Raw genomic sequence first — 22,849 nt, forward strand, 5'->3', positions numbered from 1 at the left:
TAATGTATTAAGACAGACTTTTATGCACTAAATAGTAATTTTTTAATTAATTATCTTGGTACATTTAAGGTATAGAATATAATGACATTCATCATTGGAAATTTGCACCTTTACAAAATCCATCTTGGTTCTTACTTTTCCCCATTCCCCTGCCCTCCCTTCAACCCCTCCACCCCTCCCCATCTACAAAGACTTTGTTTCCATTTTTTCTTTTTCTCATATTAATTCCATTCTCTTCTTTTTTTGCCCTATCCCTCTCATTTCCCCTTCCCCTTGGCACCTTTTCTTCCTATTTCACATTATCTATTATACCTTTTAGCCCTTATTTACACTTTCAAATTCTCACACTAGAGAAATTATTTGGTTTTTAAACATGTGTGTCCTATTTATTTTACTTAAGAGTATTGCCCCAATGTGCATCCATTTAGCTGTAAATGTTTCTAGTTTCTCATTCTTTATGGCTGGGTAGTACTCCATTTTATTAAAAAAAAAAAACATTTTCTTTATCCAGTCTCCAGTTTATGGGCAATGGGATTGTTTACAAGTTTTAGCTCTCACAAATTGTGCTGCTATGAACATGGGTGCACATATATCACTGTGGTATGATTCTTTTAATTCTTTGGGGAAGATACTCAGCAGGGAAATAGCTGGGTCAAATGGGACTTCCAGTCCTAGTTGTTTGAGGTATCTCCATACTGATTTCCACAGTGGTTGCACCAGTCTACACTCCCATCAGCAGTGGAGTAGTGTTCCTCTTTCCCCACAGCCCTGCCAGCATTTGTTATTGATTGATTTCATGATAGCAGCCATTCTTTCTGGGGTGAGGTGGAATCTCAGTGTGGTTTTCATTTGCATCTCTCAAATGACCAGTGATGTTGAACATTTTTTCATATGTTTATTTGTTATTTCTACTTCTTTGTGTGAGAAATGTCTGTTCCTTTCAGATGCCCATTTTTGGATTGGGTCTTTAAATTTGGGAGGTCTGACTTTTTTAAGTTCTTTATAGATTCTAGACAGTAGACCTTTGTCTAAGGAACAGCAGGTGAAAATTTTCTCCCACAATGTGGGTTGCCTCCTCACACTGTTGGTGGTTTCACTTGCTGTGCAGAAGATTTTTAATAGGAAGAGATCCCACTTGTTGATTGTTTGTGCTGGTTCATAGGCAACTGAGGCTTTGTTCATAAAATCTTTTCCTACACCAGTGTCTTCAAGAGTTCTACCTAACCTCTCTTCCAGCCGGTTCCATGTTTCTGTTTTAATATTTAGATCTTTAATCAATTTTGATTTTAGTTTAGTGCATGGTGAGAGATATAGGTTTAGTTTTAATCTTTGGCAAGTTGAAACCCAATTTTCCCAGCACCATTTATTAAAGAAGCTATCTTTCCTCCAGTGAAGGTGCTTGGCTCTATTGTGGAAGATGAGGTGGCTGAGTGTGTCTGGAGTTGTTTCTGCATCATCTAATCTGTTCCACTGGTCCTCAGGTCTGTTTCTTTGCCAGTACCATGCTGTTTTTATCACAGTAGCTTTGTAGTATAGTTTCAAGTTGGGGATTGTGATACCCCCTGAAATCCTTCACACTAAAATCAGGAACAAGACAATGATGTCCACTATCACCACTCTTGTTCAATATAGCTTTGGAAACATTAGCCACAGCAATTGGAGAAGAGAAAGAAATAAAAGGAATAAAGATAGGAAATGAAGAAGTCAAATTGTCATTATTTTCAGATGACATGATACTCTATATAGAAGACGCTAAGAACTCCATCAAAAGTCTTCTGAACTTAATAACCAAATTCAGTAAAGTAGTTGGATACAAGGTCAACACACAAAAATCAAGAGCTTCCCTGTACACAAAAAACAGACTCACTGAGAGAGAAATGTGGCAATCAATTCCTTTCACAATAGCATCCAAAATATTGAAATACCTAGGAATCAACCTAACAAAAGAAATCAAAAACCTCTACTCTGGAAAGAGAGATTGAAGAGTATATCAGAAAATGGAAAGACATCCCTTGCTCCTTGGGTAGGAAGAATCATAGTGAAAATGGCCATACTTTCAAAGCTGCTATATAGATTCAATGCAATCCCAATTGATATCCCAGCAGCATACTTCACAAACCTGGAGAAAACAATCCAGAAGTCATTTGGAACAAGAAGACACCTAGAATAGCAAAAGCAATACTAGGCAGGGCCAGGGATTTAGCTCAGTGGTTCCACTGCCTGCCTCACAAGCGCAAAGTCCCGAGTTTAATCCCCAGTACCAAAAAAAGAGCAAAACTAAGAAATAGCATTTTAATAAACTAATTTTCCTTCTTAAACTATGAAGTGATTAAGGCTATTCCATTTTTTATTCAACCTTCCATCCTTAGCTACTTGTACACCAGCAGATTATAAATAAACATGTAGGAGGAATGGACGGACAGGTCCATTGGTAGATCAACTGGATAGGTAGATAGTTGGGTTTATTAAATTATTGTTTCACCACTAAAAGGAATACAACTGACTCAGAAGTTCTGTATTAATGTATTAACATGTCCCAAAGGAAACACAGAATTTTCAATTTGTTATTATTTATTCTTATACCTTCTGACAATCATTTGTCTCATAGTTAGATTTTTCTGCAGTAGCTAGAAGCTTACTTTGTTCAGAAGGCAATGCATTTGGCATAGGTTTTTTTTAAACTCCATGCTTCTGACAGAAAAAAAAAATACCCTGAATTTGTTTTACATCTGTTCCACCAGCTCAAGCCTAAAATGCTTTATGTATGTGCCATTTATTCATCTTTTCATCTGTTCATTAATTTTCTTATTCATCCATGAGCCCATCTATTCATTTAACAAATACTCCTTGAGTACCTACCATAGGCATTCTTCTAGGCATGACAAGTGAATAATAAAGAAAAAACACTTGCCTCCATGTTTAGGAAGCTTATATTCTACTGGTGGAATAAAAACAATAAATAAGATAAATAAATAAAATATATACCATGTAAGATCTAAGGGGGAAACACAGGACACTGAACATATTAAAAGTTAATTTTTTATTAATAGAACCTAAAGGTAACCTGATGAGATTTAGAAAGAAGGTCTCAGTGAATTAGACCTTCAGTTACCACATACCAACTACTAGATGAGTTGGTGGTTAAAAAAAAATAAGCCACTTGGGTCTTCTACTGAGTAGAATGCTTGAGTAATAACAATTTGTATTGTTAAGTAAAAGAAAATCCTCTTCCCATACCTAAGCTTTTAAGACATAGTCCCTAGTTACTGTTGTCTGAGTCAACAAGGGTCTGGGGGATAAAGAAGAAGGTGTACATAAATGGAATAAAAATGGAAAACAAATTAAGAATCAAATGAAATAGTCTTTCATAAGAATGGGAGAAGTAGTTATTGAGAACTTTCCCATCAGTCCTTAGACTTTCCGGGTTGGAATATCAATTATTTGTAAAAATTGCATTTCCTTCTTCATTGTCCTGAAATGTCAAACCTCATCTTGGCACAGTCTATTGGAAAAATACCTGGCTGAAGAAATAAACAAACTCAAAAACTTTGATACTCATCCAACTTTAAGTAACATAAATTCTGAATCTTAGTGTTTTTATTTCCACTGTCTATAAAATACAAAACTAATTGTCTCTTTTACCTAATAGGTATGTTATGAGACCCTGAAGGACTATTCTTTAAGAGTAATTGTGATCCATAAACAGATCAGCCATTATGGGGAATGAGGGCCCAATTTTGAAATTTGTTCAATTTCTGACTTACTGTATTCATGAATAGGCAAGGACCGCATCCTATTTGCCTTCCGCAACAAAAATGTATATTCTCAGTGCATACTGAAATCTCACTAAGTGTTACCATTTTTCATATACTTTAGCCATCAGTCAAATACTAGTGGGTTTATAGGAAGAGATGTAGGATGAAAACTAAGAGAAACAACCAACAATCTAAACAATCCCAAAAGGCACTTGGACAATAAAGGTGTATTTCATAGACTTTAAAGTAATAAAGTAACAAATAATTTGTTGAAAAAATTACAAGAAAAGAATGAGAAGATTAACAGAGTTAGAAGTACAACAGAAACAAAAGAAAATTCCCAAACTGAAAAAAGCAACTGATTTTAAGAATTAAATATATGAGTTTAAATGACAAATTAGGTATAGTCAAAAAAAGGATTCATGAATTTGAAGACAGACCAGACAGAAACATAGAAACTGAATTCAGTGTTGGTATAAAATGATAGAAATACCAGAAAGGAGAATGAGAATTACTCAAAGGATGTTGACTATAACTAAGACATACCTTTGGGTTATCTGGAGTAAAGGAGAGAGATAAAAGAGAAAAATACCTGAAGGGGAGATATTGTTTGAGAAATGTTCACGTATGACAAAAGGCATTAAGGAACAGATTCAATATGCTCTAAAAATCCCAAATGGATAAATACAAAGAAATTCAACTGAGACATTCCATACTTACTGCTAAAATTAATAGAAAACTGATAAATATTAAAACAATCAAAAATAGTACCTTCAAAGGAGCAACAGTATACTGACAGCAAGTTTCCCTAACAAAAATGCTAGAAGCCAGAAGCCAATGGAATCTTCAACTTACTGAAAGTTAATATCTTTCAACCTAAGATTCAATAACCAGTGAGCATTTTGGAAAACAGTATGGAGGTTCCTAAATAAATAAGCAAAGAAATAGATAAATCAGAGCTGCTCTATGATCCAGCTATCCCACTAGTGGGAATATAACCAAAAGAAATGAAGTAAGTATGTGGAAGAGATCTTTGCACTCCCATGGTGATTATAGTAGTATATACAATATCCAAGAACAGAAAGAAGAGTGTTCAAGCTGGTGAGTGGATAAGGAAAATGTAGTACATATATACAATGGAATACTATTCAGCCATAAAAAGAATGAAAGCCTGTCATTTGTGACAACATAGATGGAACTAGAGATTGTAATGTGAAGTAATCCAGGTACAAAAAGACAAGTACTGCTTGACCTCACTCATAATTGGAGTCTAAACAAGTTGATCTCATAGAAGTAGAGAGAGAATTGCTAGAAGCTGGGGAGAGTAGTGGGGAGAGATGGTGGGGAAAGACTGATCAGTGGTACTAAGCTATAGTTTGGTAGGAGCAAGATATTCTTATGGTCTGAGATGCTATTGCACAGTAAGGTGATTATAGAAAACAATAATGCACTGTGTCTTTCATAAGTTACAAGAAAGTATTTTGAATGTTTTCACCATAAAGAAATGATAATTGAGGGGCTAGATATGTTGAAGCATTATCTCGTTTATACATGTATCAAAACATCACATTATACCCTATTGATGTGCACAATTGTTAAGTTTTTATGTATCATTTAAAATAAATTTAATTTAAAGAATAAAAAGAATAACCAATGAAAATATGTCTGAAAATTAAGAGTGAAATAAAGCCATACTAGAAAAAAACCACAACTGAAGGTATTCACCACTAGCAGAACTACACTAAAGGAAATACTAAAGGATACCTTGAACGCAGAAAAAAATTATTCCAAATGGCATCATAGAGGTGTAGCAAAGAATAAGGAGCAATGAAAAGGGTAACAATGTAGTAGATCTAAAAATACAAAGCAAATATAATCAGAAGTAAAAGAATAAGTAGAATATTCACAATCGTGAATTAAAAATGCTTCTGCCAGTATCAACTGCAGGTAGATTATAAGTCTAATGGTAAAATAATAAGTTACTGAGAATCATATCGGAGAATACTTCCATGATTTGGGGGTTAGGGAAAGTTTTCTTTAATAGGATACAGACAAAATCTTACTAATCATGTGGGAAAGATGAACAAATTAAACTACTAATATTAGTGGTTCCTGCTCATAAAAGGCACCACTAAGAAAGTGAAAAGCCAAGTCAGAAGGTGGGAGAAGACAGCTGCAACACAGGTAACAAGCACAAGTTGTATACTGAATATATAAAGGACTCCTTCAAGTCAGTAAAATGTTATTGTAAACCCCACATGTCAGAGATTTCATTAGTGTTTTTTTCTCCCATATCTGGTAGAGGATATTTGTCATTGATGGTAAGAAAGCACTAAAATCAATTTTTCATGTGGAACAAAGAACTGAAGATGATCACTTACACAAATCAAAATAATATATCTAAAGTAAGTAGTGAAAGAAATTAAGTGGTTTATTTCTTTAGAACTGCTTATTTCAATCCAATACAGAAAAAATAGTATGAATTGCTCTCTTCAAGGTCACCTCTATGAAGCAATACAGGAGAAATAGCATTGGTTAAATAATGTAGATCACTGAATATAGAAGTCTTCAACAGAACAATACTCCTTGTTCACAAAAGTTGGAAATGGAAGGTCATGCCTATTACCACACTATTCACTTTTCCTCCCAAGATGGCCTCTTAATGCCTGTAACAGAATAAATCAGTGAAGGGCAAAGACAAATTGAACTAAACGAAATTAAATAAGCTATAGCAATGCCAGCATCTCCTACCTCAACCACAGCAAAGACAGCTGAACACTGAATTGTCTTGGAATGAGATTATGAGGCGCCTTACAGAATAGTGCAGACGAACAGATGTTGGGAAGAGAAAACAATACCAATTGATTCAGAGATTTCTCCAGAGTACAGGAGTTTGGTAGGCCCTAGGAATAGCAAAGACTAAATGATGTTTAGATTTTAGGTCAATTAGAAAACAATGATCTTGACATATACTCAAGTTAGCAGAATGAAATTTCTGCCCCTTCCACACCCACAAGACAAACACAGTGGCAAATAGGAAGTTTCTCTCCGTGTGCCCTTTCTCAGGGAAAGGTAGGTTTGTAGAGAAGAAATTTGGGAAACACTTCAGCTGTGTTCCTGAACTGATGTGAAGAGCAGGCTGCATATTTGATACTCATCTTGACAGCCACTTTTAAATATGTAAGAATATGTCAGGGGAATTGTCTCTGCCTTCAGAGAAGCCATGTGGACCAAGACTATTCTCTGCTTTGAATCTTTGAATCAGCATCTCTCTGTGTCTCTCTCTGTCTCTGTCTCTCTCTCTGTCTCTCTCTCTCAAACAGACAGACAGACAGACAGACAGACACACACACACACACACACACACACACACACACACAGAACAGAGCCTTGCCAAGGCATTGCTGAGCCTGTGCTGTAGTTGGATTGTACTTTTTCTTGGGGGGGGGTGTTTTTATTTTTTAAGCAAAACATTTATTGGTACATCTTAGATATACATAATGATAATATTCATCATAGGGAATTTGTACCTGTACGTGATATATCTTGCTGCTTCTTTTTTCCCATTTCCCTTGCTGTCGACCCTTCTTCCCGTCTTTATATACAAAATCTTTGTTTCTATTTTTTCCTTCTATTTTCTTTTTTTTCCTTGTCCCTTCTTTCCTTTCTCTCTCCCCCCTCCCTTGTTCCCCATTTCATTTGAACATTTTCTTCCCATTTCCCAGTGTCTATTGTACATTTAGGAAAGCCTTCTTTTTTTTCCCCCCATTAAGTTTATTGGTACATTTTAGGTATACAATACAGTTACATTCGTCATTGGGATCTTGTACCATTACATGAGTATCTTGGTTCTTATTTTTTTCCCCTTCCACTGCCCTCCCTTTACCCCCTCCACCCTTCCCTATTTGCAAAGACTTTGTTTCCATTTTTTTCCTTTTCTCATATGTTTTCTTTTCCCTTCTTTCCTTTCCGCTACCCTTCCCACTTCCCCTGCTCCTTTAGACCTTTTCTTCCTATTACACAATATCGATTATACATTTTTAAAATTACAATATGGAAATCTAGGAGACATCACCACAGATTTTACAGAATTTAAAAGGATATAGAAAGCATATTACAAAAATCTTTTTTGAAATAAATTTGACAACTTCTAAGAAGTACCTTGGAAGACAAATTAATGAAACTAACGCTGGAGGAACTGTAAAATTTGAATAGCACCTATTAAGGAAAGTATATTCCTAGCTTGAAAACCTACCCATATGACAACCACAGGCTCATATACATTTTAACTGATAAATTATATCAAACATTTAAAGCAGAGAAAAAAAGGAACTCTTCTCCTCTCAGTTTAGGAAATCAACATTGTGCTAATACTAAAACAGGATAAAGAAAATAGAAGAAAAAAAGTATGAACATAGATAGAAATTTGTTTAACAAAACAAACTATTAGAATTCTGTCAGATCTGGCAGTATGTAGAAAGCGATTTTGTTATAGGGATGGGAGTGTTGGTTCAGCATTGGAAGATCCATCCCCAAAAGTCATCATTTTAACAGAGGAAAGGAAAAAGCCATATGATCCTGTCACTAGTTGGAGAAAAAGTATTGGACTAAATTCTACAGCTGTTCATGGTAAAATCTATCAGGAGACTAGAAGTAGAACAGAATCTTCTCAACAGATCAATGACATGTACTCCATACTTCCAGCAAAAAAGCCTTATATGAATGGAGAAGATACAATGCTTTAGGAAAGCCTTCTTAATTAATCCCTCACATTGAGCTGCTCTGCCTTGTCCCTCCAAGGGTCCCTAACACATTTCTGAAAACTTAGGGGTTTTGAAACACTTTGAAAAATCACTGATCTAGAAATTAATAAGGCTCTGTCTAGCTCTCAAATGTTATAATACTTTGGGTTGTAGATAATTGCAACTAAATATTTTTGCTAAAATTCATAGAAGTTTTAGATTTCTTTCTTTTCTAGCAAAAACATTTATTGGTACATTTTAGATATGTACTTTAACTTTAGATATGTACTTTTAACTTTAGATATGTACTTTATGTTTATCCCTAAATTTAAAATACTACATTTTTCCTTTCTTGTTTCCTGACTTCAATCCCTTCAGCCATCAAATCTCCACTTAGAGCAAGAAACTCACGCGACTTTGGCACACATAGTACACTTCCAGCTGCCATCGAGGCCCACGACCCGACACTCACTGCACACCCTCAGTGAGCAGGCCTGGCATGGGTCTCCTCGGTCAAAGATTAGGCCCAGGTTTCTCTGGCAGTGAACACAGACTCTGCTGGTCTCCTGTTGAGTCTTCCCACTTCTACGTTTTGCTTCTAAGAGTTCATTTTTCAGCTTTCTGGAAAGAGAAAAAAGAACTCACTTTAAAATCCATAGAGAAGCGGGGCTCTATATCAGACTTACTTTCATTTGGAAGAGTATTTGAAACAAGGAGCGAGAGCCAAATGCTTTCATGAAATACATTTTGTCTCTCCAGAATCAAAGATCCTTTGATATTGACAGTTGAAAGATACATTGATATTTTGCTTTTGAAATCCTCCATTAGCACTATTTTTCTATGAGTACTTATTCACAATTCTACTCTATAGTGCTGGAGCACTGGCTCCTTGTAGCAGTGGTGGCAAACCTATAGTATGTGTGCCACAGTGGGCTGTTTGTATCACTGAAAGCTCTAAAAGGTTTGCCATCACTGAGCATGCATAACACCGTGTTCTTTATCTGCCTAGGTATGCTACATGAAGCAAAAGTTCAATTGGTACTTTCCTTAAAGTGGTCTGATAAAGATTATTCCATAAAGATAATGCCTATCATTTCAGATCTGAACACTTCTGCTTAGCATTTGAGAGTTTCTAATGATTCCCATTAACTTATGGGCTTTGCTTTCAGGCATGTCTGAGTCTAGGTTCAATCATGAGTTAGCTGTCTGGTCTTAGCAATGATTTACTCACTCAATCTCAGTCTCTTCATTTCTAAAATGGGAGTAATAATATTCTTCTATGTTTGTTTTTAAGAGTAAATGAGATGATAAAAGAAAAGTTCCCAGCATAGTGCTCGGCACAGGTATTAAACAAATGTTAGTTCCATGTTCTTTCTCTTATTACTTGACATATAACCTATTTATATATCCTTCAGAAACCTGCTATTCCAACTGCAGCCCTTGTTCCAGCAGCATTAATTATCTGGGAGCTTGTTAGGAACATAAAATGTTAGGCCCCACTTCAGATCAGATCAAATCAGAATCTGCTTTCTTATCCCACATATTCACATTTCAACAAAATGTCCAGGTGATTAGAGTTTGAGAAGCATGGCTTTAGAATGGTTGTACTCAAATCTGGCTATACGTTGGAATCACTTGGAAAGATTTAAAAAGGTATCAATGGCCATTTGTCACTCTCATACAGTCTGTTATCATTGGTTTTGAATGTGGCCTAGGCAATAGGGTTTTATAAGTTTCCTGCTTATTCTAATATACTGCTGGATTTGCAGAATATTGTTCTGGAAGACAGGTTCATTCCCACTTAAATGCTCCACAAACGCTTCTCTCCTTTATGTTATAGACCTCCAATCCCTTCTTAAATATAATATTTCTATTATCTGATCTTTCAGATAAATCCAGATTCATCCCACATTTGTGACACTAAATTTTGTCAGACCCAACCAGACTGTCATCTTCCCAAAGGCAAGAACACAGCTGTAGTTCTTGTACATACTGTCCAGGATCCAATTCTATGCTAGGTTATAAAGCTGTTGAATATTTAAAGCTATTTATTATTTCTTTTGACCCTTCAGACTTTGAGGTATTTTGAGTCTCACATTATTGCATACAGTACACATGTTTGAAATGTTACACTTAACCCATTAATAATTAATACATGTCAATGAAAAATAAAATTAAATATTTAAAAATATAGCAAGCAGTACAGATGGAACTGTGAACCAGGTCTTCTAATTCCCAACCTAATGAGAGTCATAAATGGAGAATTTTAAAAAAGAAGACTAAAGTTTCCAAAACTTTGACTTACGGTCTCATTCATTCAACCAACAAGCATTTATTGAATGTCTGCCTACTGTATGCTAGGCATTGTGGTATTCAGATACAAAAATGAATAAAACAGGACAACTACTAAGAGTTCCCATTGTGCTTCACGTTAGTCCAGAAGAATACCAGATAAGCTGGAGATTTGGCTCAGTGGTTCCGCCGCCTGCCTCGCAAGTGCAAGGTCCTGAGTTTGATCCCTGGTACCAAAAAAAAAAAAAAAAAAAAAAAAAAAAAAAGAATACCAGATAATTCAGAGTTACAGAAGAATAACAAGATAATTTGTGTGTTACAGAAGCCTGCTATAAAGAACATAAAGAACACTCATAAGTCTTCACTCTCTTGTCCATCTAAACACAAATGACAAGAATCCACAGCACATGTTTTCCTAATCCCTGTTTAGACCTTACAAAACATTATGTCCTCAAACAGAGCATGAACCTGGTTCATAAAATTCAATGAATGGAGAGCCCCAACAGAATTTATTTTTGGAAACTTGTAAAATGCACCGACTTTAAAATAACCAAAAAAAGTTCTCACTTAAAGACCTCACTGTATTATTTGTAGGATTCCAACAGTTGTTTGAACACCTTAGGGCACAGGGGAAATAGAACACTGCTTCCTCAAAATCTACAAGGAGTTATGCAGTAGTGATAAAGAAACAAAGTGTTCAAAATGAGTACAAAGACAGCAATCTCAAGTAGCATCCATTTCTAAATAGTTTAGTGAGCCAGAGAATAATATACTGAGAAAATGGAGGATTCTGGGATACTCTTGAAGCAAATTCTCTCCTTGAAACATCTAGTTTAAGAACCTCCTTAAACTAGGGTAGCTGAGACTACTTGAAGAAATAATGGCTATAAATTAGTCAAATATTTTTATTGCATCTTTCTTTATGCTCTACTTGACAAGATTTTATTTAGCAATCAGATTTTACCTAGTTCATAGTTATAGAGTCTAAAAGGACTTGGGGTCCATTATAAATCAAATCACAGAGAAATAAAAAAAAAGTAAAGGCTAAGTATGTTAGTTGAGCAATTCCTAAGACAACTGGTGTTTATTGTCCTAAATATTTTGGCAACTATCTCTGAGATATGTGGGAAAATCTGGGAAGAATTCCATAGTCTGGTAAAAAATATTAAAGAGCTTACTTATTTTTCAAACTTCTCTTAGAAATTCATCTAACTCAGTCACATCTAGGAGATTCCATGTTGAGTGGCCACAGCCATTATCAAACACTCATGTGGCAGAGAAAGATGTCTCAGTCTACTTTGTGCTGTTATAGGAGAATATGACAGGTTAGCTGATTCATAGATAACAGAAATTTATTTCTCACTGTTCTGGAGGCTGAGCAGACCAAGATCAAAGGGCTGGCATCTGGTGAGGGCTTTCTTGGTATGTCATCCACGGTGGAAGGGTAAGAAAATACAAGAGCGAAAGGGGTCAAAATTGTTATTATAACAAAATCACTCCTATAATAAAACACCAGTTCATTCATGAGGGCAGAGCCCACATGAACTAAGCATCTCCCTTTGGTCTCACCTCCAAACACTGTTATATTGGGCATTAAGTTGCCAACAGTGAGCTTTGTAGGACACCTTCAAATCATAGTGCAGTGTAGCTGAAATTAAGAAATTCTATAATTGGAGAAATAGTACCAAGGCAACTAGAAGTATAGGAAGCTAAAAGAGAGGAATAACATGAGAGATGCCTTTGCCTTCTGTTTAACTATCCAGCACTTACAAAGCAAGGTGGACCTCATATTGTTGCTGCATGGCTGGCCTAACCTCACTCAGCAAGGTATCTGAGGAATATAAACTTCTGGCTTGCAAGCACAATATCTGTACAGTAAACAAAGAACCCAACTGCATAAGCTAGAAATGCTTCTGTTTCCAAGTAACAGTCTTAAAAATGGGTTTCTTTCTTTTTAAATAACCAGATATCCAGAGTTAAGCAGTTGCTTACAGTATTAGTTCTGCTGCAAAGAAAGATCGTTAAGGTCTCAGTAGCCTTCTATCTAGATGCTTCTTCATGTTCAAAGTGTGGCTTATCATTCCTATACAAAGAAGCCAGACAGCTCCAGTGTATAGAATAGCATCCTTATTTAAGGGAGGAGGAAGTTTATGTGTGGGGAGAGGGGCATCAACTATATCTGTCTCTTAATAAAAAAGCAAAAGCTGATCCAGAAGTACTCTGATTAAGCTTCTCCTTTATGTTTGAGCAGATAATGTCGCATTATCATGCTAGCTGCATGGGAAGCTGAGAAAGTGACTTTTCTCTGACTTTAATGAAAGGAGGCAAAGGATAAAGGTCTAAGAATGACTTCCTTTCTTGAGAATAGCATGGAATTTCTCTAAGGCAGTAACCCTCCTTTCCTGCAAACAGACAGCAAATTTCAACACATTAGTCTCCTTCATAATATTCCTGTGCTCACTAAATAAGATATAGGCAGAGAAAAATCTGACCCCAGACTGTACAAACACCCAAACTTTAGAAGATCTTCTTCATTGCTTTGTCGCATGTGTCACCCAATTTTCTTTCCAAAGCTTTGGTACCAGTGAAAATAATGATACTTTTTAGTTTTAGACCACTTATATAATCACAATAGTTCATTTAGGTAAGTACTATCCAACTATATCGCCCACCTTATTAGTCACTTGTCATCCTTTGAATATTTTCACATTGTCTTCTTTCTCTGTGGTAGGCTGAATAATGGTTACTCAAAGATGCTGTAATTCTTGAAACTTGTAAATGTTACAATATTTAAAAGTAGGGTCTTTGCCTATCTATTTAAGTTAACAATCTTAAAATGGGCAGAGTATCCTGGATTATTCAGGTGGGCCAACACAGTCACAAGTGTTCTTTTAAGAATGAAGTAGAATAAGATGAGATACAGACAGAAAAGGAGAAGACACACACAGAAGGCACTGTGATCACAGGCAGAAATTGGAGCGATGTGGCCACAACTAAAGAATGCCAGGAACTGGACGTAGGTCATGCCTGTAATCCCAGCAGTCTGAGAGGCTGTAGCAGGAGAGTTGCAAGTTTGAGCCTAGCCTGAGCAATATAGAGATGTAGGAAGACACTGTTTTAAAAAAAAGAAAAGAAAAAGGGCCAGGGATGTAGCTCAGTGGTGCTGGCAAATACAAGGTCCCGAGTTTGATCCCCAGTACTAGAAAAGAAAAGTCCCTGGGTTCTCAGTTCCTTTGCCTGTTCATCTTTGACCTCTCTGTTTATTTTTCTGTCCATGTGAGTCATCCACTCTCATGGATAAACCTTAGAACTTGTCATTTCTAGGAATTTATATTTTGTTCAAAATCATGGATTCAAACATCCTATTTTCTGAGAATTGGATCATTTTTCTTTCAGTTTCTTTACTCAAGATGACCACGGAAATCACTTTTCAATTCTGATGAATCCATCATTTCCTCAAATCTATTAGTCTTCCTCCCGGACCCTTTCCCCTTGGACCCAGGACAGGAGCCCTGCTTTTGACCATGCATCTTATACCTCACAAACACACTGGAGGCACAAGATCACCTCATGGGGACATCCATGTGGATTAAATAGGCTGAGAAAATATCAACAGCCCTATGCCATTAGCCTCAGATGGATGAATAATAATGACAACCAAAAGACAACCTCTTTATCCTATCACCAGGTATTTGAGACACTGACCCAGAGCTTTTGTCTGCGTTTTCTTTCAATATTGACAGGCCCAGATCCTTAGGAGGAGAAGGGAAGAGAAAAGGAGAAGTAAAGAAAGAGAAAGCCCAGCATCAGCTTCCTTCTCTGTGGTTTACTGAAGTGGGTTGAAGTGCCTGTATGAGTTTAGAGGTATAAGGAGAGGAAATAGATCTGGATAATAATGCATACTAAAACAGAATGTTTGTTTCAAGTAACACTGCTTTAAACTGGGGATCACTACACAATCTCACATTAAAATTTTGGAAATGTGCCTGTTTGGATTCCTTACTTTGCATTAAATGTCCTTTCAATTTATTGTCCATGGAATAATTAGTGTTATTAGACAATATTCTTTTAAAATATTTCTCACATTATGTTGTTCCTCTGCTTAAAATGTGTCAGTAGTTTCTCTTTACATTTTGAAACAAATTCCAACCCTTTTCCCATAGTCTGTAAGATTAGCTATCTCCTCCTTCCTCTGGCCATTTCCCATCTATTCACCAGAGCCTAGCAACATGTTTTTGCTATAAATTTCAAAAATAACCAGGTTCTTTCAGGGTCTTTGCCCATGTTGTTACCTCAGCTGGGAACACCTACCTACCACATTCTTCCCCTAACACTGTAATCATTAGTTTTTTCACTAAATATTTCCCATTCTCTTCACTTCCAGGAATAAGTTGGGGTTGGCATCTCAGCCCTCTCGATGTTACATATGGTCAGTTGACTTGCACTGGCCCATGGAATGCAGTATGTGATTCCAGATAAAAGCTTAAGATTAAGAGCAAAGTTCATCATGATCCCTTTCCCTTGCACAGAAAATGGGAAGTCCAAAATAGTGTTTGGATTGTGGACTGAAGATGCTGTGAAGTAGAGCCTCCAGCCTATTCAGTTACAGACATGTAGCACAAGGGAGATACTTTATTATTTTAAGACAGTAGAAGTTTGAATGATATTATTATACCATCACTTAGCCTATCTTGATTGATAAACACACAACCTAATTCTCAATCTGTCTGGCTTCCACATACCTTTTATTTTCATTTTATTTTATTTTAATTTTTTCCTTAAATTTTTTCTAGTACATTTTAGGTATACAATACATTTACATTTATCATTGGGTACTTGTACCTTTACATGATATACCTTGGTTCTTATTTTCCTCATTTCCTGTCCACTCTTCCCGACTTACAAAGACTTTGTTTCCATTTTTTCCTTTTCTCATAATTTTTCCTTTCCCTTTTTTCCTTTCCCCTACCCCTCCCACTTCCCCTACCCCTTTGGACCTTTTCTTCCTATTTCACATTATGAATTATTCATTTTAATCATTATTTGTGCTTTCCGTTTCTCATATCAGAGAAACTATTTGGTATTTACATGTGTGTCCTACTTATTTCACTTGAGTATGGCCTCAATATACATCCATTTAGCTATAAATGTCTCTAGTTTCTCTTTCTTTGTGGCTCAGTAGTACACCATTTTATACAAAAATCACAACTTCTTTATCCAGTTTCCAGTTGGGCACTTGGGCTGTTTCCAAGCTTCTCCTATTACAAACTGTGCTGCTGAAAACATAGGTGCACATATATCACTGTGGTATGCTTCTTTGGGAAGATATCCAGCAGTAGAAAAGCTGAGCCAACTGGGACCTCTAGTCCTAGTTGTTTGAGGTATCTCCTTACTGATTTCCACAGTGGTTGCACCAGTCTGCATCCCCACCAACAATGGAGAAGGGTTCCTTTCTCTGAAAATGCCACCAATATTTGTTATTGGTTGATTTCTTGATAGTAACCATTCTTTCTGGGGTGTGGTGGAATCTCAGTGTTGTTTTCATCTGCATCTCTCCAATGACCACTGAGGTTGAACATTTTTTCATATGTTTATTTGCTGCTTTTACTTCTTTGTCAGAGAAATGTCTGTTCATTTCAGATGCCCATTTTAGAATTCGGTCTTTAAATTTGGGGGGTCTGATTTGTCAAGTTCTTTATATATTCTAGATAGTAGACCTTTGAGGAGCAGCTGGTAAAAATTTTTTCCGACATTGTAGGTTGTCTGTTAGCTCTGTTGGTGGTTTCTCTTGTAGTGCAGAAGCTTTTAATAAGATGAGATCCCAATTCTTGATTCTTTGTGCTAGTTCCCATGCTACCAAGCTTTTGTTCATAAACGCTTTTCCTATGCCAATGTCTTCAAGAGTTCTACTTAACTTATCTTCCAGCATGTTTAGCGTTTCTGTTTTAATATTTAGATCTTTAATCCATTTCTATCTTAGTTTAGTGCATGATGATAGATATGGGTCTAGTTTTAATCTTTGGCAGGTTGAAATCCAGTTTTTCCAGCAGCATTTATTTAATAGGCTATCTTTCCTCCAGTGAGGATGATAGGCTCCTTTGTCAAAGATGAGGTGGCTGAGTATGTCTGGAGTTGTTTTGCATCTTCTAATCTATTCCACTGATCCTCGGGTCTGTTTCTTTGCCAGTACCATGCTGTGTTTATCACAGTAGCTTTGTAGTATAGTTTCAAGTTGGGGATTGTGATACCCCCTGCCATGTCTCTGTTGCCTAGAATTTCTTTCGCTATTCAAGTTCTCTTCTGGTTCCAAATGAATTTTTGAATTCTTTTCTCTAGATCTGTGAAATACACTGTTGGGATTTCAATCGGGATCCCCTTGGATCTGTATAGCAGCTTTGGAAGTATGGCCATTTTCACTATATTGGTTCTTCCTACCCAGGAACAAGAAATGTCTTTCCATTTTCTCATATCCTCTTTGATCTCTTCTTTCAGAGTGTTGTAGTTGCCATTGCAGAGGTCTTTTGCTTCCTTCGTTAGATTGATTCCTAGATATTTCATTTTTTTGGCTGCTATTGTGAGTGATTGTTTCCCTAATTTTTCTCTCAGTGAGACTGTTATTTGTGTACAAGAAGGCTATTGATTTCTGAGTGTTTACCTTGTATCCAGCTACTGTAAGGTATCTGTCAATTAAGTCTAGAAGTCTTTTCACAGAGTTTTTTGGGTCTTCAAGGTAGAGAATCATATTGTCAGCAAGTGATGACAATTTAAATTCTTCCTTTCCTACCTTTACACCTTCTATTTCTTTCTCTTGTCTAATTGCTGTGAGTAATGTTTCCAGAACTATATTGAACAGGAGTGGTGATGGTGGACATCTTGTCTTATTCCTGATTTTAGCCTGAAGGTTTTCAGTTTTTGACCATTTAGTATGATATTGGCTGTTGGTTTTTCATAGATAGCCTTAATCAGGTTGAGATAAAGACCCTCTATTCCAATTTTCTGCAGGGTTTTTATCATGAATGGGTGTTGAATTTTATCTAATTCTTTTGCTGCATCTATTGAGATGATCATATGATTTTTGTCCTTGGCTCTGTTAATACAGTGTATTACGTTTATTGGTTTACGAATGTTGAACCATCCTTGCATCCCTGGGATAAATCCAACTTGGTCAGGACGTATCTTCTTGATGACCCTCTGTATTGTGTTTGCCAGTATCTTCGTGAGGATTTTTGCATCTATGTTCATTAGGGAGAGTGACCTGTAGTTTTCTTTTTTGGTTGGGTCTTTCCCTGGTTTTGGAATCAAAGTAACACTTGCTTCCAGGAATGAATTTGGAAGTATTGCTTCCCTTTCAATTTCATTGAAAAGTTTAAAGATTAGTGGCAATACTTCTTCTCTAAATATCTTGTAGAATTCAGCAGTGAAGCCATCAGGACTTGGGCTTTTCTTTGTTGGTAAAGTTTTAATTACATTTTCAATTTCACTGATTGTAATTGGGGTGTTTAGAATTTTTATATCTTCTTTGGTCCACTGTAGCAATTTGTATATATCTAGGAATCTGTCCATTTCTTCTGTGTTTTCCATTTTATTAGAGTACAGGTTCTCGAAGTAGGTATTGATGATACTCTGGATTTCTGCTGGATCTGTTGTGACTTCACCTTTTTCATTCCTAATTGCATGGATTTGAGCCTTTTCTTTCCTTTTTTTGATAAGGTTGGCTAAGGGTTTATTGATTTTATTTATTCTTTTGAAAAACCAACTCTTTCATTCATTGATTTTTTGTATCATTCTCTTAGTCTCCATTGCATTGATTTCTGCTCTGATCTTTATAATTTGCTCCCTTGTATGAGCTTTGTGTTTGTCTTGCTCTTCTTTTTCTAGGAGCTTAAGATTCAGCATTAGGTTGTTTATTTGAGCTCCCTCTGTTTTACTAGTGTGGGCATTCACTGCTATGAATTTCTCTTGTAGTATTGCTTTCCTTGTGCCACACAGATTCCTGTATTTTGTAGTGGCATTCTCATTTACTTGTGGAAACTTTCTAATTTCTTCTTTAATTTCCTCTATGACCCATTGGTTGTTCAGGAGAGTGTTATTCAATTTCCATGTGTTTGTGGGGGCTTTGCAGTTTCTTATGCTATTGATCTCCAATTTTATTGCGCTATGGTCTGATAATATACAGGGGGTCACTTCAGTTCTTTTGCATTTACTTAAACATGCACTATGCGGTAGCATGTAGTCTATTTTAGAGAATGACCCGTGTGCAGCCAAAAAGAATGTATATTCTGATTTTGTGAGGTGGAACACTCTGTTGACATCTATTTAGTCCATTTGTTCAAAAGCTTGGTTCCGTTTCAGAATTTTTTTCTTGGTTTTTTGTCTAGGTGATGTCTACTTGTTACAGTGGGGTACTGAGGTTCCCTTACTACAATTGTATTAGTGCTTTTTTTGTTTTTCATGTTCCTTAACATTTGTTTTGTATAGTTGGAGGCATTAGTATTTGGTGCATATATATTTAGGATTGCCATCTCTTTCTCTTCGATTGTTCCCTTTACAAGAATATAGTGACCTACTTTGTCTCCCTTAATTAGTTTTGGTTTGAAATTTACTTTATCTGCAAATAAGATAGCTACCCCTGCTTTTTCTCCCAGTTCCTGTGGCATGGAGAACTGTTTTCCATCCATTTACTTTCAGTCTATGAATGTCTTTTTGAATTAGGTGTGTTTCTTGTGTACAGCGTATTGTTGGATTTTGCTTCTTAATCCATTCTGCCAGTCTGTTTCTTTTGATTTGTGAATTGAGGCAATTAACATTGATGGTTATAATTGCTAAATATTGACTCATCCTTGTCATGATGTTACTGTTGTTGGCTCTTTTATTTTTTATTTTTCCCCCTTTTCCTTTAGTTTCTTGCCTTGCCTATTGCCTTCACTCTGTTGGGCCTCATGGAGTTGTGACCTTCATTGTCTTTTTTTGGGATACTTTTTAGAATTGTTTGGAGTGTTGGTTTGGTGTTCATGAAATTTCTCAGCTGTTCTTTGTCGTGGAAGTATCTAATTTCCCCATCGATTTTGAAAGATAATTTTCCAGGAAACAACTGTCTAGGTTGGAAGTTATTTTCTTTTAAGGCTTGAAATACTTCACTGCAGGCTCTCCTTAACTTGAGGGTTTGTGTTGAGAAGTCTGCTGTGATTCTGATGGGCTTTCCTTTGTAGGTGATTTGTTTCTTTTCTCTAACTGCTTGTAGGATTTTTGCACTTCTGTTTCATTTATGGGATCTTGACTATTATATGTGTAGGTGTAGATTTTTTTTTATTGTGGCTAGTTGAAGTTCTATATGCCTCACTTATATGTATGTCCAATTCTCTACCTCTTTCTGAGAAGTTTTCTACTATTACTTCTGTGAACAGGTTTTTTATGTCATTTGTACTTTCTCCTGCTTTTTCATGGACTCCTATCAGTCTTATATTATTCTTCTTTGCATCATCTAGCAGCTGCTGGATTGATTTCTCGTGGTCCCTTATGATTTTTAAGAAATCTCTGTTTTCATGGTCATTAACCACAATCTTGTCTTCTATATCTGATATTCTATCTTCATAATCATTCAATCTGCTGTGAATACTTTCAGTGGTGTTTTTAATTTTCTGGATATATGTTTGAATCTGTTTCATGGATTCCATTTCTTTCCTATGTTGGGCAACCATGATTTCCATTTCTTTCTTATCCTGGGCATTCATGGCTTCCAGCATGGCTCTGAGCTCATCTATTTTTTTTTAATCATGTCTCTGCTCACCATCTTTGTAGTTATCTGGGAAATTATTTCTCTTTTGAATTTTTCTAGAGCCTCATTCATGTGTTTTGTTACTTCTTGTGCTATCTGTTTAGGGTATCCAGGTGGTTGATTATCATATTTTTCCACCTCGTTTCCCCTAGAGTTTGCATTTGGTGAGTTGGAAGTCTGTGTTTGTGTCCTGCCAAGGTGTCTTCTCATTTTTAATTCTGTTGTTGGTGCTGTTTTTTGCTTTAATTCCTGGGCTGATTCTCCAATATTTCATATTTTGAGGATCTTTATTACTGGTGTTTAGAGCCCCTATGGAGTGATTGCTTCTCAGAGATATCTTCCAGGTATAGCTGGACTTTTTAGGCTTTGAGTCTCTAATGACTCTTAGGCAATCTTGTTTTCAGAATACCAGGGAGAACAACTGATTAGATCCATCACAACACCTTAGCCCAATTGACACAATCAGCATCAAACACAGCTTAGAAAATGACAATTTGTGGTACCAGTTAATCTGTCACCTTTAACCACATGAGCGAGATCAAAATCTACAGCCAGCCCAAAGTATGTTTGTAGTAAGTAAACCTTTAAATATGGCAAATTTACCCTTTGGGATAAGGATTTATCAGGGGTTGGGGAGGGAGAGGTAGAGAGATAGAGGGAGAGAGAAAGGTTAGAGGTGGGGCTAGAGGACACGGGAAGATCACACAAATTGTGGGGATCTGTTGAAGACAGAAGGAAAAGACAGAGCAAAAGAACAGAGATAAGTACAGAACAAACTAACAATAGGGAAGCTAGAAATTGTATTCATCTTCCTATAAAAGTGACAGTCACGAGGACAGAGAGAGAGAAAAAATTCAGAATGGGACAGGAACAGGAACAAAGAGTGAGAGAAATATAGAGCCAGAAGGTATAGAGAGAGAGAGAAAAAGAAAAAAATACATATAAAACAAAACAAACAAACAAATAAGGTCTTCCTCAGGATATGTCTCTGGTGTCCTGGTAGGGAACGTGGGCATCAGTGTGCGGGTCTAAGTTGATTAGTCTCAGCAAGCTAGCTGTAGTCTACTGAGATTCAGGCTGATTTCTGGCTGCAAGGTCCAAGTTGAGGACCCTGACCTCCTGCAGGATTAAACTCTGCAAGGTTCTACTGCAGGTTTCAGCTGTCCTCCCCCTTATGCGAGTCTGGGTTTCTATGGGAGGTGCTAATCCCACCAATTTACCAACCGCAATGATCCAGTGTGCTTTTATTGAAGAGTTTTTCTTCACTTTCCCAGTGGGCTTCAATTTTCATTGAGGAGCATCAGAAAGACCCTCTCTGTTGTTCACTTCTGCTCTATCTTCTGGGGCTCATAACCATGGCCTTTATGTCCCCCCTGGCACTTCTGCTGTGTGGATTCAGATGCCGCACAGCATCCCTGTGGCTCCACATATCTTTTCTATTTTAGCTTTATTGCTACTTCCCAGAGGCTTTCTCTGACTACCAAATCTGCACATGGTTTCCATCTTATGTTCATTCAAAGCAATGTGTTACTTTTTCTCATACCATTCATTGTACTCTTTAATTGTACATTTATTGCACTGGTTTGCCTCTCCCAATACGCTGTATATATATGATGATATAAAGCAAGTCCATAGACATAGGCATAGAGGGAAGACTGTATCTCTTTTGTATAGCTTTGCATTTTTAACACATAAATTAGTGCCTGGAATACAATAGATATCATTTGATTGAAAAAAAAGAAAGCATAAGTAAAAGCCAGTGAGCAACAGAGAGAAAAAGAAGAAGAAAGGAAGAAAGAAGGGAAGGAAGGAAAGAAAGAAAGTAGGAAGGAAGGTAGGCAGGCATGCATGCAGGCAGAGTCATTCTGATTATTAGTTATCACTGGGCATTCAGGTTAATCTCTCTCTGTCTTATTTACTCCAAATTCAAAATGATAATAATTCTTTTCCTATCTTTCTCCAAGAGTTGATGAAAGCCAGAGGCAATAAAGAATTGTAGTGTGCTTTGTGAATTATAGAGACCTTTAAAATATGAAATCTTTGTTATTAAAAAGAGAAAGAGAGGGCCGGGGATTTAGCTGAGTGGTTCTGGCCCCTGCCTCGAAAGCGCAAGGTCCCTAGTTCGATTCCTGGTACCAAAAAACAAAAAAAAAAAGAGAGAAAGAGAAGAGAAAAATGTAGAATGTTTTATATAATAACAATAAACATTAAATTTGCTAAAATATATTTTCAAAAATACAAGCCTGAAAAATTTCAGAATGTTCTCAATTTCTTGCTAAGCACTT

General features: G+C 36.5%; 1 protein-coding gene across 7 annotated transcripts in view; it reads right to left on the reverse strand.

Moving 5' to 3' along the window:
- Positions 1-22,849, reverse strand: part of Sytl5 (synaptotagmin like 5) — a 258,603-nt gene that overhangs the window by 71,472 nt on the left and 164,282 nt on the right. For 5 of the 7 annotated variants that reach the window (XM_087189866.1, XM_004850031.3, XM_021262576.2 and 2 more), the window contains one exon: positions 8,909-9,118. The exons of the other annotated variants lie outside the window; for them this stretch is intronic. In XM_087189866.1, coding sequence (XP_087045992.1) covers positions 8,909-9,118 — 210 coding nt within the window. The remainder of the gene's footprint in view (positions 1-8,908; positions 9,119-22,849) is intronic. 7 annotated transcript variants of the gene reach the window in all.

Source organism: Heterocephalus glaber, unplaced genomic scaffold, assembly GCF_053883595.1.
Source record: "Heterocephalus glaber isolate CG9 unplaced genomic scaffold, H.glaber_assembly_v1.0 deba00001547, whole genome shotgun sequence".
Classification (NCBI taxonomy): Eukaryota; Metazoa; Chordata; class Mammalia; order Rodentia; family Bathyergidae; genus Heterocephalus; species Heterocephalus glaber.